This window comes from Macaca thibetana, chromosome 19, assembly GCF_024542745.1.
Source record: "Macaca thibetana thibetana isolate TM-01 chromosome 19, ASM2454274v1, whole genome shotgun sequence".
Classification (NCBI taxonomy): domain Eukaryota; kingdom Metazoa; phylum Chordata; class Mammalia; order Primates; family Cercopithecidae; genus Macaca; species Macaca thibetana.
In genome coordinates, this window is record NC_065596.1 from 38,141,402 (window position 1) to 38,160,832 (window position 19,431).

At 47.0% G+C, this 19,431-nt stretch overlaps 1 protein-coding gene across 5 annotated transcripts in view; it reads left to right on the forward strand.

Moving 5' to 3' along the window:
- ZNF587 (zinc finger protein 587) overlaps positions 1-19,431 on the forward strand; it is a 36,510-nt gene that overhangs the window by 9,113 nt on the left and 7,966 nt on the right. The window contains exon 2 of one of the 5 annotated variants that reach the window (XM_050768632.1): positions 6,097-6,223. The exons of 2 other annotated variants lie outside the window; for them this stretch is intronic. In XM_050768632.1, the coding sequence (XP_050624589.1) occupies positions 6,097-6,223 (127 nt within the window). Of the gene's footprint in view, positions 1-6,096; positions 6,224-17,617; positions 18,314-19,431 lie in introns of those variants that run through there. 2 more of the 5 variants (XM_050768628.1, XM_050768630.1) reach the window with 2 other exon arrangements.

Below are 19,431 nucleotides of genomic sequence, written 5' to 3' on the forward strand. Positions count from 1 at the left end.
TGCCCTGGGCTTTCCCTGAGCTTGGATATCGCTTTTCAGAAGGGGGTGGACCTTTTTATGTCCGGACCTCAGCATGGATACCTATTTGTCCCCTTACTGTTTATTGCTGATGGCAATTGACCAGGGAGCCCATGAAGAGACAAAGGCACCAGCAGACACAGTTTCAACTCTGCTGGGGACCTTGGGAGGAGGATGGGCAAGGATGGGTGTGTGGGAGAGGTGGATTGCGGTACCTCAGTCAGAAGGGCAGCCTTATTAACCATCAACGTGTTCACACTGGAGAAAGGCCTTATGAGTGTGGAGAATGTGGAAAATCTTTTGGTCAAAAGAATAACCTCATTCAACATCAGTGAGGTCACACCGGAGAAAGGCCTTATGAGTGCAGGGAGTGTGGGAAATCATTTAGATACAGATCCCACCTCACTGAACACCAGAGACTTCACACTGGGGAAAGACCTTACAATTGTAGGGAATGTGGGAAATAATAATAATAATAATTATATATATATAATATAATAATTATAATAATAATAATTATTATTATTATTACTTTTTGAGACGGAGTCTCGCTCTCTCACCCAGGCTGGAGCGCAGTAGCGCAATCTCGGCTCACTGCAAACTCTGCCCTCCAGGTTCATGCCATTCTCCTGCCTCAGCCTCCCGAGGGGTTGGGACTACAGGCGCCCGCCACCATGCCCGGCTAGTTTTTTGTATTTTTAGTAGAGACGGGGTTTCACCGTGTTAGCCAGGATGGTCTCGATCTCCTGACCTTGTGATCTGCCCGCCTCGGCCTCCCAAAGTGCTGGAATTACAGGCATGAGCCAGCGCACCTGGCTCTCCTTGGTCTTAAGAGACTTCGCTTTGAGACGGAGTCTCGTTCTGTCACCCAGGCTGGATTGCAGTGGTGCAATCTTGGCTCACTGCAACTTGGGCCTTCCGGGTTCAAACGATTCTCCTGCCTCAGCCTCCCCAGTAGCTGGTATTACAGGCCTGCACCACCATGCCCAACTAATTTTTGTATTTTTAGTAGAGACGGGGTTTCACCATGTTGGCTAGGATAGTCTGGAGCTCTTAACCTCGTGATCCTCTCACCTCAGCCCAGAGTGCTGGGGTTGGAGGTGTGAGCCACTGTGCCCCGACTTTTTTTTTTGGCTGGCTGCGGTGGCTTACACCTGTAATCCCAGAACTTTGGGAGGCGGAAGCGGGCAGATCACAAGGTCAGGACCTTACAATTGTAAGGTCTTTCCCCATTGTGAAGTCCCGGATGTTCAGTGAGGTGTGATCTGTATCTAAATGATTTCCCACACTCCCTGCACTCATAAGGCCTTTCTCCGGTGTGACCTCACTGATGTTGAATTGTGATTTACGTTTGGTAAAGGAGTAGCTAGATTTTGTAATGTGGTCGGTAAGGACATGCAAGAGGGTTTCAGGTATGACGCTGGGGTTTTTTTTGTTTTTTGTTTTTTTCAGATGGAGTCTCCCTCTGTCACCAGGCTGGAGTACAGTGGCGTGATCTCTGCTTACTGTAACCTGTGCCTCCTGGGTTCAAACACTTCTCCTGCCTCAGCCTCCTGGGTAGCGAGGACTACAGGCACATGCCATCACGCCTGGCTAATTTTTGTAATTTTAGTAGAGATGGGGTTTCACTATATTGGTCAGGCTGGTCTTGAACTCCTGACCTCAGGTGATCCACCCGCCTCATCCTTCCACAGTGGTGGGATTACAGGCTTGAGCCACTGTGCCCGACGACCCTAGGGTTTTTGGTCTTAGCAACAGCAGTGATAGAAGCTGTATCAGCTGAGATGAGCAAGTTGAGATTAGGCATAATATTCTTTGCAGATATAAGGAGGGTTGTTTTCACCATGCTAAGAGTCTGAGATGCTTATTCACATAGGTTGGGATATCTGGGAAAGAATTGATATTGGAGACATCCGGTATATGATAGCTAATGTGTGGGCTAAGGTGAGTTAGCCACGGGTCTCGTTTTGGAGGGCACACTTCAGAATAAGGTAGTAAATGTTTCAGGGGGCCAGAAAGGAATGGTTGGAGGCTGAGGACTGGATGTTTTGCCTGGGTCCTTGGGTGACATGATTGTCATTCATAACCTGTGTTATGCATTCACACAGGAGAGGGAGGTAAGTGACAATGTCGGGTGTATCAGACGGCATAGCTCGTCATGGTGCGGACTTCCATGGAGATAATACACATGAGATGCAGGCAGAAGTACAGGAGGAATTGAGGGAAAGGTCATCATTGCCGAGGGGTTGGCAAGTGAAGCACAGAAGTGGAATAGGGTCAGGAATAGCTGAAGCCACACATGGTTCTGTGTTGCTGTGGAACCGTGCAAGGAGGCCTTCGTAGAATTACTTGAGACCACCACTCCTTTTAGGATCCAATAGAATTGCAATTCTGTGGTAATAGTGGATTGGTTTGAATGGGTCATACACACTCTGGATAGTGTCAACCATGATGTGGTGTAAGGCCAAAAATGAAGGCCCAATGTGATTTGCCACCTGCATGCCTGGTGATATTGGTACGACCACAAATGACCTGAGTGCAAGTTTCTTTCCCACTTAACTCTCTTTTTATATATTTAAAATTTTTTCTCTCGTGTAGGTATTAGAAACAGGGTCTTGCCATGTTGTCCAGGCTATTCTTTTTTTTTTTTTTTTTTTTTTTTTTTTTTTTGAGACAGAGTCTTGCTCTGTCGCCCAGGCTGGGGTGCAGTGGCCGGATCTCAGCTCACTGCAAGCTCCGCCTCCCGGGTTTAGACCATTCTCCTGCCTCAGCCTCCCGAGTAGCTGGGACTACAGGCGCCCGCCACCTCGCCCGGCTAGTTTTTTTTTGTATTTTTTAGTAGAGACGGGGTTTCACCGTGTTAGCCAGGATGGTCTCGATCTCCTGACCTCGTGATCCGCCCATCTCGGCCTCCCAAAGTGCTGGGATTACAGGTTTGAGCCACCGCGCCCGGCCAAGGCTATTCTTGAACTCCTGGGATCAAACAGTCCTTCCACTTCGGCCTCCCACAGTGCTGGCATAGCAGGTATGAGACACCATGACTGACCACTTCACTGTCTTAAGTAATCTATCTGAACGGGCGCAGTGGCTCCTGTGTATACCTATAATCCCAGCACTTTAGGGGGCCGAGACGGGTGGATCATTTGACGTTAGGAGCTTGAAACTAGCCTGCCCGATATGGTGAAACGCCATCTATACTAAAAATACAAAAATTAAACAGGCGTGGTGGTACACACCTGTAATCCCAGCTACTCAGGAGCTGAGGCAGGAGAATTGCTTGAACCCAGGAGGCAGAGGTTGCAGTGGGCCGAGATTGCACCACTGCATTCCAGCCTGGGTGATAGAGTGAGACTCTGTCTCAAGAAAACCAGAGTAATGTATCCTAGCCTCTGAAACCTTTCCATCAATGGGACCAGGCAAAGTTCCTGTTATACTTTGTAGTGAGTTTCAATTCCATTTCTATATCCAGAGTTATTCAAATAAGTCAGTGGCATCCTCCTGAGGGAATCAGGCTGTTAAACTCTTCATCTTTACAAAGCTTGCATGCTGTGGTTGCTCTCTCTTATCCACAATGCAACCCCCATGTGACTCTCTGTAGTGAGTGGTGTCCCTCTTATCAGGCTGTTAATATATTTGATGTTTTTATTATTATTATTATTATTATTATTTTTGAGACAGTGTATTGCCCTTGTTGCCCAGGCTGGAGTGCAATGGTATGATCTTGGATCACTGCAACCTCCACCTTACAGGTTCAAGCAATTCTCCTGCCTCAGCCTCCCGAGTAGCTGGGATCACAGGCGCCCACCACCACCCTCAGCTAGTTTTGTTTTGTTTTGTTTTGTTGTTTTAGTATTATTTTTTGAGACGGAGTCTCACTCTGTCGCCCAGGCTGGAGTGCAGTAGTGTGATTTCGGCTCACAGCAAGCTCCGCCTCCCAGGTCCACACCGTTCTCCTGCCTCAGCCTCCTGAGTAGCTGGGACTACAGGGACCCGCCACCACGCCCAGCTAATTTTTTGTATTTTTAGTAGAGACAGGGTTTCACCATGTTAGGCAGGATGGTCTCCATCTCTTGACCTCGTGATCCGCCCACCTCAGCCTCCCAAAGCGCTGGGATTACAGGCGAGAGCCACTGTGACTGGCCTAGTTTTTTGTATTTTTAGTAGAGACACGGTTTCAGTATGTTGGCCAGGCTGGTCTCAAACTCCTGACCTCAGGCGATCCACCTGGCTCAGCCTCCCAACGCTCTGGAATGACAGGTGTGAGCCACTGCGCCTGGCTCCATACATTTGATTTGGAAACTGATCTTGATGACATCTGTAGAATGTCAGATGTCATTTCTTTTACCAACATTGTAACACTAGGGGGAGATTTCAACCGACACTAGTAGAAGACAAAGGAGGGAATTAAGATTTTTTTTTTTTTTTTTTTTTTTTTTTGAGACGGAGTCTCGCTCTGTCGCCCAGGCTGGAGTGCAGTGACCTGATCTCAGCTCACTGCAAGCTCCGCCTCCCGGGTTCACACCGTTCTCCTGTCTCAGCCTCCCAAGTAGCTGGGACTACAGGCGCCCGCCACCTCGCCCGGCTAGTTTTTTGTATTTTTTAGTAGAGACAGGGTTTCATCGTAGTAGCCAGGATGGTCTCGATCTCCTGACCTCGTGATCCGCCCGTCTCGGCCTCCCAAAGTGCTGGGATTACAGGCTTGAGCCACCGCGCCCGGCGGAATTAAGATATTTTAAGTTGGCCGGGCATTGTGCCTCACTCCTGTAGTCCCAGCACTTTTGGAAGCTGAGGTGGGTGGATCACAAAGTCAGGATTTCGAGACCAGCCTGGGTAACATGATGAAATCATATCTCTACTAAAAATACAAAAATTAGCCGCATGTGGTGGTGCACGCCTGTAATCCCAGCTGTTCAGGAGGCTGAGGCAGGAGAATCCTCAGGAGAACCCAGGAGGCAGAGGTTGCTGTGAGCCTAGATCGTGCCGTTGCACTCCCACCTGGGCAACAGAGCAAGACTCCATCTCAAAAAAAAAAAAAAAGAAAAGAAAAAAAAAGGCCGGGTGCGGTGGCTCATGCCTGTAATCCCAGCACTTTGGGAGGCCGAGACGGGTGGATCACGAGGTCAGGAGATTGAGACCATCCTGGCTAACACGGTGAAACCCCGTCTCTACTGAAAATACAAAAAATTAACTGGGCGTGGTGGGCGCCTATAGTCCCAGCTACTTGGGAGGCTGAGGCAGGAGAATGGCTGAACCTGGGAGGCGGAGCTTGCAGTGAGCCGAGATCACGCCACCGCACTCCAGCCTGGGCGACAGAGTGAGACTCCGTCTCAAAAAACAAACAAAAACAAAAAACAAAAAAAAAAGATACTTCAAATTGTGGCCGGGCGCAGTGGCTCACGCCTGTGATCCCAGTACTTTGTGAGGCTAAGGCAGATGGATCACGAGGTTAAGACATCAAGACCATCCTGGCCAACATGATGAAACCTCGTCTCTACTAAAAATACAAAAATTAACCAGAAGTGATGGCGAGCACCTATGTAGTCCCAGCGACTTAGGAGGCTGAGGCAGAAGAATCGCTGGAACCCAGGAGGCAGAGGTTGCAGTGAGCCAAGATCGTGCCACTGCACTCCAGCCTGGCGGCAGAGCGAGACTCCGTCTCAAACAAAGAAGCAAAAAAAGATACTTTAAGTTGTTTAAAGGCCAGAGAGAGGCCAGTGGTGTGTGGCAGTGAGCTGGGGATGGACATGGATGTGTACCTGGAAGTCTAAAGAATGATGTGCATTCAGAGAGGGTATGTCTGATGTGCTGAAGGTGCCACTTTGGGCTCTCCATGACCTTGGCCATACTGGGGGAAGTGCCTGTCAGGAGGGGGTGGACGCTTACGTCACAGCCACTGCACAGATACCTGTCTGTTCAACTAATTATTGTTGGTGGCTGTACCCCATGACCAGTGGGCCTAGTTTCTCCTATGTTTGAGGACCTTGAGGAGGACGTGCAAGAGTAGATGTGTGGGAGAGAGGGATTGTGGTACCTCAGCATAGGGGCCGTTTGTAGTTCCATCTGTCAACATCATAACAGGGCACAGTGACTTTTGAAGACGTGGCTGTGAAATTTACCCGGGAGGAATGGAATCTCCTTAGTGAGGCTCAGAGATTCCTGTACCGTGATGTGACCCTGGAGAACCTGGCACTTATATCCTCCCTGGGTAAGTTGCTCACAATTACCCTGTGACCCGAGCTAGTCTCTGCTTTCCCCCCTCTTTCCCCATTGGCAAGACTTTCTCATGTCAGGAGCATGGACACAGCTTCCTGCTTCAGTTCTATGAGTAGGTTCTTGGTTGGCAGAACTGAGGTGTCCATACTGCCCTGCTCCTTTCTTGGAGCAGCCCCAACACCTGCTTTACTGCAGGCTCCCAGGGAGGGATTCATAGTCAGAAGCCCACCTTGTTAGTCCTGTGGATGTTTGGGTGTCCTTGTCCAGATTTCAGGTTCCTGTGTACCCAGAGTCTACTTCCTTTCTCTAGCTGCTATTTTCTTATGCCTTCCTGTGGTGGGAATTGCCTTCACAGACTACATCACTGCCTACATAGACCAGAGGCTGTTCTTGTAAGACCTTCTTTAGAAATTCTCCTTGCAATACTCAGTTTTTTTCTCTCGTGGGCTTTCATGGGCTGAGTTGTTCTGAGACAATGCTGGCTGTTCCCTTGTTCTGTCTTTCCCTTAGTTTTTACGTGATTCATTTCCCATGTATTTGATCATCATTGTGGTGGGATGCACAGTCCTCCATGCTGCCGAAGATGCAAATGAATTCAGCCTCAGCATAATGGGCTCAGAAGGAATGTGTCCCTCAGGACTGGCACCCTGGGCTGGGGACGGTGGTTCACGCCTGTAATCCCAGCACTTTGGGAGGCCCAGGCAGGTGGATCATGAGGTCAGGAGTTCAAGACCAGCCTGGCCAAGATGGTGAAACCCTGTCTCTACTAAAAGTACAAAAATTAGTCGAGCGTGATGGCACGTGCCTGTAATCCCAGCTACTTGGGAGGCTGAGGCAGAGAATTGCTTGAACCAGGGATGCAGAGGTTGTGGTGAGCCCAGATAGCATCACTGCACTCCAGCCTGGGTGACAGAGCGAGACTCCGTCTCAAAAAAAAAAAAAAAAAAAGTGTTATCCTGGAGGAGGTCATGGAGTCAGGGCTTTATTGAAAGCATACCAGCAATGTATTCTATTTTAGTAGTATTTCTGTGGCAAGAGAAGTAGGCACACATAATTCGTCTTTTCTTCCTCATTCTTGAGAGCATCACACTTGTCACTTGTCTACCTTATCACTTCTACTCTTTTTTTAACGCTTGACCTACTTGTACATGAACTCGTACCCTAATATCCATTCTCCTGTCTAATCTTCACATCTCTGGACCCCAAATCTCATCTGTTTTACTTAAGTCGCCATCTACAGTGTTCTCCAGTATTCACACCTCAGGAGCCATCAGCGCATTCACACTGGAGAAAGACCTTATGAGTGTGGAGAATGTGGGAAATCTTACAATGAAAAAGGGCACCTTAGGAGTCATCAGCGAGTTCACCGAAAGACCTTGTAAGTGTGGAGAATGTGGGAGGTGTTTTAATCACAAGAGTAACCTCATTCAACACAAGCTTGGTCATATTAGAAAAAGGCCTTCTGTGTGTAGGGAATATGGAACATTATTTAAGAGGAAGTCTCACCTCCTTGCACACCAGAGAATTCACGGTGGAGAAAAGCCCTATGCGTGTGCGGCTTGTCAGAAACTTTTTAGGCACAAGTACCAACTCATTGCACACCAGAGGGTTCACACTGGAGAAAGGCCATATGAATGCAATGATTGTGGGAAGTCATTTACCCACAGCTCTACGTTCCATGTTCATAAGAGAGTTCACACTGGTCAGAAGCCTTATGAGTGCAGTGAGTGTGGGAAATCTTTTGCTGAAAGCTCCAGTCTCACTAATCACAGGAGAGTTCACACTGGAGAAAAGCCTTACGGGTGTAGTGAATGTGAAAAGAAATTTAGAAAAAGCTCTTCACTTCGTTACCATCAGAGAGTTCATGAAAGAAAGGCCTTATGAGTGCAGTGAGCCCGGTCTCAGTAAATACAGGAGAGCACACACCTGAGTAAGATCTTGTGATTGCAGCAAATGTGGAAAATGTTTACCCGAAGGTCTGCTCTCCTTGGACATTGGAGAGTTCACACTAGAGAAGAGTCCTTACAAGTAAAATAAATTCAGCAGTTTTGTAGCCACACCTCTGTATTCCTTCAGGGTTATATTTAACACTGAATGAAGGCCTTACTAGTGTGACAAATATAGGACATTTATCCAGAAGTCTGGCTTCATAACTCACAGGAGAGCTGTCACTATGGAAATGCCTTTTGAGTGTAATGTTTGCAAAAAAGCATTGTGCCTTCTCATTGGATCCTAGAACACTGAGATGAGAAAAACACTGTAGATGTATAGGGAATGTTATTTTTTCATTTTTTTGGAGAGGGTCTCACTCCATCACCCATGCTGGAGTGCAGTGCTGCGATCATAGCTCACTGCATCCTCCGCCCCCTAGGCTCAAGTGATCCTCCAATCTTAGTCTCCATGTAGCTGGGTCCACAGGCGTGCACCACCATGCCTGGCTATTTTCTTGTATTAGTAGAGATGGGGTTTTACCGTGTTTCCCAGGCCAGAATTGAACTCCTGAGGTCAAGCAATCTGTACACCTTCGCTTCCCAAAGTGCTGAGATTCTAGGTTTGAGCCAGTGCTCTGCCAATTATGCTTTTCTGTGTAACATGAGAGGAGATCCTTTGAGGGTGCCATGTGCCCAGATTGAAAAAACTCCAGGCATGTGGCATCTGTACTATATTTTTTAGTATGCCCTGTTACCTTGCTAGATTTATGTGACTGCCACTTCTCTGGCAAAAGCCATTACACCTCAGCTACTTGGTAGGTGCCCACATTGCATCATTCACCTATTTCGTATTCTAGAAGTACCCATTCACGAGGAATTGTATTGTATCCCATTCACGAGGAATTTTTAAGTTTTTTTGTTTGTTTGTTCGTTTTTTGGTTTTTTTGTTTGTTTGTTTGTTTTTGAGACAAAGTCTCACTGTCGCCCAGGCTGGAGTGCAGTGGTGTGATCCCGGCTCACTGCAACCTCTGCCTCCCAGGTTCAAGTGATTCTCCTGTCTCAGCGTCCTGAGTAACTGGGATTACAGGCACCCACCACCACGCCCAGCTAATTTTTGTATTTTTAGTAGAGACGGGGTTTCACTATGTTGGTTAATTTTTGTATTTTTCGAAGAGACAGGGTTTTCCCATATTGCCCAGGCTGGTCTCGAACTCCTAACCTCGCGATCTGTCCACCTCGGCCTCCCAAAGTGCTGGGATTACAGGTGTGAGTCACTGCTCCCAGCCTTTTTTTCAAAGTTTTTAAATTTATATTTTTTGTAGAGACAGGGTCTTGCTGTGTTGCACAGGCTGGTCTCAAACTGCTGATCTTGAGTGATCCTTCTGCCTGGCTTCCCAAAGTGTTGGTATTATAGGCATGGTGTGAGTCAGCATGCTGGGGCTTTTTTATTTCTTTAATTTTTAATTCCTGATCTAGTCACAGAAGGATTTGTTGAGTAGCCTCAGCACTTCTTGCTTTTTCATTTCTTTCTGTTAAGTTACACCATGGACCTTCTCCATTTTTGTCGCATAGGACTCTTGTACTGACTTGAAAAGATAGACTATTTCGGTTGAGCGCGGTAGCTCATGCCCATAATCCCAGCACTTTGGGAGGCCAAGGTGGGTGGATCACAAGGTCAGGAGTTCGAGACCAGCCTGGGCAATATGGGAAAACCCTGTCTCTTCGAAAAATACAAAAATTAACCAGGCATTGTGGCACACCTGTAGTCCCAGCTACTCAGGAGACTGAGGCAGGAGAATTGCTTGAACCCTGGGAGGTGGAGGTTGAAGCGAGCCGAGATCACGCCACTGCACTCTGGCCTGGGTCCTGCTACCTTGAAGGACAGCATAGCTAAACTATGTGGCTCAGGGGACTGCATGAATGCAGAATGTAGCTTTCTCCACTTGTGGCCTTTTTGCATAGCTGCCCAAGGCCTCCAAAGGACGACTTCAGGGCTTTGTGGTCTTTTATCTGTAGCATGGATACTACAGATTGTGGGTTCATAGGTCAGCTGGGTACAGGACAGTTTTTATATAACAACCTCTGGTGGTTTTTTTATTTTAATGTCAATACCACACTGAAAGATTGGTGATTTTTTTTTAACACGACAAAATTTTATCTTATGAGGTATATTGCATTGTGCTCAATACTGTTGAAGGAACTCTGTTCAGCAGATCTTACAAGGCACACATGTGCCCTGATATCCAGAAATCTATAGGGCAACATCACAGGTTGTAAGGTTACAGGGTGAAATTATAATTTTATGGTTACTTAGTTACTGCATTTATAGTCAGCAGAGGGGACAGCAACAAAGTTTTTGAAATGCACCTTTTTTTTTTTTTTGAGATACAGTCTCACTCTGTCACCCAGACTGGAGTGCAGTTCCACCATCTTGGCTCACTGCAACCTGTGCCTTCTGGGTTCAAGCGATTCTCTCACCTTAGTCACCCAAGTAGCTAGAATGACAGGTGCGTGCCACCACACCCAGCTAATGTTTTGTATTTTTAGTAGAGATGAGTTTCACCATGTTACACAGGCTGGTCTCAAATTCAACTATTGAGCTCAGGTGATCTGCTCACCTCTGCCTTCCAAAGTGCTGGGATTACAGGTGTGGGCCACTGTGTTCGGCTGAAATGTATGGCTTTTAAAGGAGTGTCCACAGTTATGCAGTCACTATGTCTGTGATGGATAAGCAGATACAGAAATTCTCTCAGGACTTCCATAATGATGAATGTTGGGTAGCTAAGCTTTGATCAGAGGAAATAATCTAAAGGTTTCGTGGATTCATGAGACCTTTTGGGCTGGTCACCTTAAAGTAACTCTTGTATTAACAGGAGGAACAGGATAGGGAAAAAGAACTCAGTTCAGTGATGTAGCTTTGTGACCAGCCTGATCCAGTTTAATCAGGTAGAAATAACCTTCTTGTTACATCAATATTTGCTTCTATGGAGGCTAGTTTCCCCACTTAGGGCATGAGAAGAATTGGTAGCGTCAATATAGAATTGCCAAACCTGTCACCAAAAATAGTGGCAAATCTGTATTTTTCTCTTATATGATAAAAGCTGTAATAAGGTATAGGCCGAGCGTCATAGCTCATGCCTGTATTCCCAGCACTATGGGAGGCTGAGGGAGACAGATTCCTTGAGCCCAGGAAGTTGAGACCAGCATGGGGAACATGGCAAAACCTTGTCTCTAGGAAAAATAGCCAGGCATGGTGTCATGTACCTTAGTCCTAGCTACATGGGAGGATTGCTTGAGCCTGGGAGGCAGAGGTTACAGTGAACCAAGATCCCAATGCTGCAGTTCAGCCTGGGCAACAGAGTGAGACCCTGTCTCAAAAATAAAATAAAGATATAAATGACATCCAATAAAATATGCATATTTGAGTTGTAGGATAAGTCTTGAATTTTCTTATAATCCCATGAAACTATCATCAGAGTCACAATAATGAATTTATCTAAAATATCACCTTTGTATTTACCTGGAGCCTTTATAAAGTTTTTCTCTCTGCTTTCCAAACAACCATTGATTTACTTTGCTATATAATAGAGAACTTTCCATTTTCTGGAATTTTCTGACTGATGTAATAAAGTGTTTCCTCTTATACTCCCTGGGTGCTCTCCTGCATCATGCTTATTTTGATGTCAATGTAGATATATGAGTTGTTCATTTGTTTTATATTGCTGAGAAGTATAGTCTGCCATGAAATGCCATTGTACATTCATTCATTCATCCATTTATGGATATTTGAGTTGCTGCTTACTTTTTTTTTTTTTTTTAAAGACTCTGTCGACCAGATTGGAGTGCAGTGGTGTGATGTTGGCTGATTGCAACCTCCACCTCCCAGGTTCAAGCAATTCTCCCACCTCAGCCTCCCACGTAGCTGGGATTACATGTGTGAGCCACCATGCCCGGCTGTTTTTTGAATTTTTAGTAGAGATGGGGTTTCGCCGTGTTAGGTTCATCTCAAACTCCTGGCCTCAAGTGATCTGCCTGCCTTGGCCTCCCAAAGTGCTGGGATTACAGGCCTGAACTATGAGCCACCGCATCTGTAATTGATTCTGAGGCCAGGCGTGGTGGCTCACACATGTAATCCCAGCACTTTGGGAGGCCCAGGTGGGCGGTTCACTTGAGGTCAGGAGTTTGAGACCAACCTGGCCAACATGGTGAATCCCCATCTGTACTAAAAATATAAAACTTAGCCAGGGGTGATGGCACATGCTTTTAATCCCAGCTACTCACTCTGGAGGCTGAGACAGGAGAATCACTTGAACCTGGGAGGCAGAGGTTACAGTGAACTGAGATCACACCACTGCACTCCAGCCTGGGCAACACAGTGAGACCCTGTTTCAAAAAATAAAAATAAAATAAAAACATTTATTCTGAGATAATCCCAGTTCCCAATGTGAAACTATTCCTGCAATCACTGGAAAATAATAACCACTTTCTTGTAAGTAGATGAAATTTTGGAGCTCAGATGCCGTGTTTATGTTGTCATTCAGATGGCCTTTTTTTACCTGTGCAGTAATTGTGAAAGTTGTAGCCGCTGATGTGTACCACAGTGGCATTGGTTAAGTTGCTCTTCCTTTGAGACAGATGCCAATGTGATAAGGAAATTGAGTACACCTTAGCATGTGGATTAAGAAACATATTGACATAGTGATCCTCATAGTGACATAGATCATCAGGACTTGTTTTCTAAGCACTGGTCATGACCCTGCTCATGATGAAACAGGATCTGGTCAAAGCAGGATGCAATAAAGAAACCAGCTGAAAGCAGTAAAACTAAGATTGCAATGAACATGAACTCTAGTTACCCTCATTGCTCATTATATGCTCATTCTAATGAATTAGCATGCTAAAAGACAATCCCACCAGCACCACGACAGTTTACAAATGCTATGGCAATGCCCAGAAGCTACCTCATGTAATTTAAAAGAAGGAACCCCTGGTTCTGGGAACTTCCCCCGCCCCCCCCCCCCCCCCCCCCCCCCCCCCCGCTTTTTCTAGAAAATTCATGAATAACCCACCTCTTATTTAGCACATAATTAACGAGTAGCTGTAAATATAGGTAGCTGTAAACGAGCAGCAATCCACGGGTGCTACTTTGCCTGTGGAGTAGCCCTGCTCTGTCTGTGGAGCAGCCATTTTCCTGTACTCTGTTGCTCTCATAAACTTGCTTTGCCTTCACTTTACACTGTTGGCTTGCTCTTGAATTATTTCCTTTATGAAGCCAAGAACCTTCCTGGATTGAGCCCCAATTCTGGGGTTTGCTAGCATCAGTAGAGCAATTATCTGTGGGAACCAGTGGCCAACTGCCAGCTTCACTACCTGCTTCAGGTGTACCAACATCTGTCTATTTCCCTGTCATTAGATCTTTATTATTTTATTTATTTATTTATTTTTGAGAAGGATTCTAGCTCTGTCACCCAGGCTGGAGTGCAGTGGCGCGATCTCAACTCATTGCAACCTCAGCCTCCCGAGTTCAGGTGATACTTCTGCCTCAGCCTCTCGAGTAGCTGGGACTGCAGGTGCCTGCCACCACACTGGGCTAATTTTTGTATATTTAGTAGAGACGTGGTTTCACCATATTGGTCAGGCTGATCTTCAACTCCTGACCTCGTGATCTGTCTGACTTCACCTCCCAAGGTGCTGAGATTACAGGCATAAGCCACCGTGACAGCAATTTATTTATTTTTTATTATTTTTTGAGACAGAGTCTCGCTCTTGTTGCCCAGACTGGAGTGCAATGGCATGATGTCAGCTTACCGTGACCTCCATCTGCAGGGTTCAAGTGATTCTCCTACCTCAGCCTCCCAAGTAGCTAGTATTAGAGGCATGCACCACCACGCCTGGATCATTTTGTACTTTCAGTAGAGATGCGGTTTCTCCATGTTGGCCAGACTGGTCTCGAACTCCTGACCTCAGGTGATCCGCCCGCCTTGGGCTCCCAAAGTGTTTGGATTACAAGCGTGAGCCAGTGTCTGGCCTTTATTTTTATTTTTTGTGGGTATATAGTGGTGTATGTATTTGAAGATTACATGAGATACTTTGATGTAGCCATGCCATACGTTATAATCACATAGGGTAAATGGGGTCTCCATCACCTCAACATTTATCCTTCATATTATAAACAATCCAATTATACTCTTTTATTTTTAAATGTATGACTAAATTATTTTGACTATAGCCACTCTGTTATGGTAGCAAATATTAGGTCTTATTCATGTTTTCTCACTGTTTTTTGTAGCATCCTGTCATTGTGTCTTATGGAGAATTTTCTTTTGTTCCCAACAAAACAATGAAACTGACAAAACTGACTATAATGATTCAGTCTACATGAATTTAAAGAGCAATCAATACTTAATATTCTCAGCTCTGGGTGCACACATTGTAAGTCTGAATGATGCCAATGATATGGCCACTTAGATAAGTAAAGTTTAGGCGCATCTCAAATAGTATTTTTATTCTCTGGGGGCAGGATGAGCTTTCTAGAGTCTGATGTGATACCTATTTGATGCTTTTACAAAGAATCGATAGCCTTCCTCCCTTGAGGTGTGAATAGGGCTTTCCAGCAGCCCTCAGAGTGTCACATGGTCTGCATTCTGCTTGGTCTTGGAGGATCCCACCATTGTTGACTGAGAGCTCTGGGAAATACTTTTCCCAGAAGGCACTAGTTGCAAGGCCCAGGATGAGGGCTTTCTGGGCATGCTTGTCAGGCCAGGGAGTACTCGGTTGGGACTGAGAAGGCACAAGAGGAGGAGTCATCTCTGCTCCCAAGTGGCAGGCCTGAGGCTCACAGGCACTGCGTGGAGTGATGCCTGCTCCACCCACAGTTGATGGCAGCAGCCACACTGAGGGACTTAGGTCAGGTAAATGCTGTGTATTACAGACTTCGCCCCAGGTAGACTAATACAGGTGGAGGAACCAACAGGTGCAAAGGCTTAGAGGTGCATCTGAGCCATGAACTTCTCAGAACCTATTAACCATGTTGTGTCATGATCATGTAAGTCCAGAAGCTTAAGACCAGCCTGGGCAACATAGTGAGACCCCGTCTCTCAAAAAGAGAAAAGCCCTAGTAAAACCTGAACATGAGCCAGAGTCACACCTGTCTTAGGGGTTGTGCCTTCAGTCTGAGTGTCCTGGGATGTATGGAGGGTTGTGAACAGAAAGAGGGTTATGTCCTTGGTAGGACTTTAACAGTTTCCAAAAGCCTCTCAGAGAACAGACTGGAATGAGGATGATGAGGAGAATGAGGCACGGAGAAGTGCAGTCTTCATTCAAGGTCACAGATGGTAAGAAGGAGCATTGAGAATTGAAATCGGCTAATCAGTTAGCCCCAGGGCCCCTCTCTTTATGGTTGTGTAGGGATCAGCGGAGGTTTGATCAGCTGGAGCTGGTCACAGTTGCCTTCTTATTTTCATGGGATATGAAGACTGAAAATGCTTATGGTGCCAACACAGGGAAAGAGAAAGTGTCCCAGTCTCTCCCTGAACCTGACACTACCTGTGTGTTGTCTGAGATTATGGTGTCTTGAATGTTCACTTGATGTTTTCCCAGTTCTTGGGAGTGGGGAACCTGTGGATACACCAAGCTCAGAGTCCTGAGTGCCAGCCAAGGATTAATGGAAGTGTTCTTATTTCCAATGGAAACAGGTGTAGAAAGCTATTTTAGGAACCAGTCTGTGCAAATGCTTTGAGGTATGGCTGAGTTTGGACCTATGTACAGCAGGCATCCATTCTTTCTCATAGGAACAAAAAGCCAAGGGTCAAGATTCAGGCCTGTAATGTGGTTGCCTGAAAAGCTGAGCATCTGTTTTGGAAGTGCTGGGATGCTTGGACGGGGAAAGAGGTGGTCTAACCCAGATCTTCATTGGATCTATCTGGTTGCACACTGGAGAACAGACTCCTGGGTTAATGAGGAGGCAGTGAGCATGGGGGGAAATACACCGGCATAATTCAGATGAGTTGATGGACCAGGTGAGTGCCCTGCAGATGGGAGAAATGGAGGAATTCTATCCAACATGGTGAAACCTCGTCTACACTAAAAATACAAAAATTAGCTGGGCGTGGTGGCGGGTGCCTGTAATGCTAGCTACCTTGAGGGCTGCCGCAGGAGAATCACTTGAACCCGAGGGGCGGAGCTTGCAGTGAGCCGAGAACCCGTCACTGCACTTCAGACTGGACGAAGAGCAAGACTCCGTCTCAAAAAAAAAAAAAAAGGCCGGGCGCGGTGGCTCAAGCCTGTAATCCCAGCACTTTGGGAGGCCGAGACGGGCGGATCACGAGGTCAGGAGATCGAGACCATCCTGGCTAACACGGTGAAACCCCGTCTCTACTAAAAAGTACAAAAAACTAGCCGGGCGAGGTGGCGGGCGCCTGTAGTCCCAGCTACTAGGGAGGCTGAGGCAGGAGAATGGCGTAAACCCAGGAGGCGGAGCTTGCAGTGAGCCGAGATCGCGCCACTGCACTCCAGCCTGGGCGACAGAGCGGGACTCCGTCTCAAAAAAAAAAAAAAAAAAAAAAAAAAGTTTATTTTGCCAAGGTTGAGGAAGCATGCCTGTGACACAGCCTCAGAAAGTCCTGACGACAGGTGGCCAAGGTGGTTGGGGTATAGATTGGTTTTATACCTTTTAGGGAGACACGAGACATCAGTGAATATATGTAAGAAGTACACTGGTTCCGACCAGAAGGGCGGGGACAACTTGAAGGAGGACGCGGACTTCCAGGTCACAGGTAGACAGGTAGAGAGACAAATAGTTGCATTATTTTTAGTTTCTGATAAGTCCTTCCAAAGGAGGCAATCAGAATATGCTTCTATCTCAGTGAAGAGAGGGATGACTTTGAATAGAATGGGGCAAGTTTGCCCAGAGCAGTTCCCAGCTTGACTTTTCCCTTTAGCTTAGTAATTTTGAGGCCATAAGATTTTCCTTTCACAGATTCTATGAGCAGGAGACTTGTTTTCTGTAGGAATCACAGAGATCCAACTTTGCACACCTGCTTTAGGGGAGCCACATCTCTAACTTTCTTGATTTGCCTTAGGGACTCTAATGCTTCTGAGGGCCTTCAGAAACTTAACGTTTATCAGCCTCTGCTTCCAGTGCAGGTATTTTGTGACTGAACGACTGTATCAAATGGTGTAGTAATTTGGATTTTTAGCCTTTGGGAGAATCCTAAATAATAGTTTTAACTTGAGCTCCCTATTATTTAGCTTTGAGCTCCCCAAAATCTGAAACAGTATTTTTCCAAATTCTTGAGTGATTAGTTACAAACACTAGTCTCCACGAATCTCAACACAGTTTCTAAAGCTAGGTGAGACCCGTCCTCTGCCCTAGAAAATCGGTCTTTTTTTTCTTTTTTCTTTCTTTTTCTTTTTCTTTTTTTTTTTTTTGAGACAGAGTCTCCCTCTGTCGCCCAGGCTGGAGTGCCGTGGCGCGATCTCAGCTCACTGCAAGCTCCACCTCCCGGCTTCACGCCAGTTCTCCTCCTGCCTGCCTCAGCCTTCGGAGTAGCTGGGACTATAGGCGGCTGCCAGCACGCCCGACTTCTTTTTGTATTTTTAGTAGACAGGGGGTTTCACCGTGTTAGACAGGATAGTCTTGATCTCCTGACCTCGTGATCCGCCCACCACTGCCTCCCAAAGTGCTGGGATTACAGGCGTGAGCCACCGCGCCCAGCCAAAAGGGCGCGCTTTTTAAGGAGAGCCCCGACCTGACGGAGGCTTTTCCTGCAGACCCGCCTCTGCGTAGCACCCTCTTTAGCGCCTTGGAACTTGAGGAACTACATTACCCAGAAAGCTCTGCGTTAAACGACAGCGTGTCAGAGCCAATGAGGACTCGGAAAGGAGGCATTTCCACCTGTGCACGTAAGGAAAGGCCAAGACTTCCGGGGTCCTCCAATAGCGGCCATGTTGATCGGTGTTGAGGGGGGATTGCCCAGTTTATGGCTCCTAAATGCTGGGAGGGACCGCGGTGACTGAACCTGGAAGGTGGAGAGGAATCGTCCTCGGTGCACAAAGTCGGCTCTACAGCCCCGTGTCGTCACCCACTGCTCCCGGGCCGTCCTTCCCCAAGTAGTCCCATGGCAGCGACTGCGCCGAGGCGCCTGACTCAGGTAATTGTGGCGCCTTCTGTGCCCTCAGGTCACCTCATCGTCACCCAGGTCCTAAACCAGGGAGGGAGCGGCTCCTGCTCACGGGTCTGTAGCCAGTACCCGGCGTAGGGACACTGAGGCGCTCGCGGGAGGGGTCTCTGTAACCGTCTAGTTGGTTCACCTTGCCAGCTGTCTAGACAGAGCCGGTTTATGAAGACAGGGGAATTGCAATGGAGAAATAGTAATTCACGCAGAGCCGTCTGGCTGTTCGAGTGACAGGAGTTTTATTATTCAAGTCAGTCTTCCGAGCATTCCGGGATCAGAGTTTTCAAAATTAATTTGGCGGGTAGTGGCTTGGGAAGTGGGGAGTGCTGATGGGTCAGGTTGGAGATGGATTCATAGGGGGTTGAAGTGAGTTTTTCATGCTGTTTTCTGTTCTGGGTGGGATGGGAGAACTGATTGACCCAGATTACCGGTCTGTGTGTTGTCAGCTGATCCATCCAGTGCAGGATCTGCAGAATTCCCCAAGCACTGATCTTAGATGTTGGGGAAACCAGCCCCACACCACCCAGCGGGTACCCCGAGTCCGGCGGAGACAAAGGAGTTAGAAAGAGACAGAATAAGTGTTTAAAAGGTGGGTCCAGGGGACCAGAGCATCGGAGGCTTCCTGGAGGCTTCCTGGCGTCCCCGAGCTCTTGGGCTCCGCCCAATTTATTGGTTTACAGGCTCTTTGTTCTTATGGCAGATTGGAGGCGGAGGAAGGAATGAGGAAAAGGATTAATCAGTGAAGGAGAACTCGTGACTCATTTGATAAGATGTATACCAGTGGCTGTTTCTGTGAATTTCCTTGAGCAAAGGCGTCTGTCTAAACTACTTAAGATCTTTAACTTATCGGGACTGAAACAGGTGGCAGCGGGTTTCAGAGGAGCCAAGATGTTTGATTATACTCCACTGTTTCAAGGGAGTGTTATCTCCCTGAGCAACCTGTGGAATGCTGCTGAGCAGTTATGCTTTCAGGGCATAAAGACACATCTCCTTAAAAAAAAATGAGACTTTTCTCCTCAGAGGCCACCCATGGCTTCCCATGGGTGTCTCACACAGGGGAGACCAATTCAACTGGCACCCCAGAAACTCTTTCC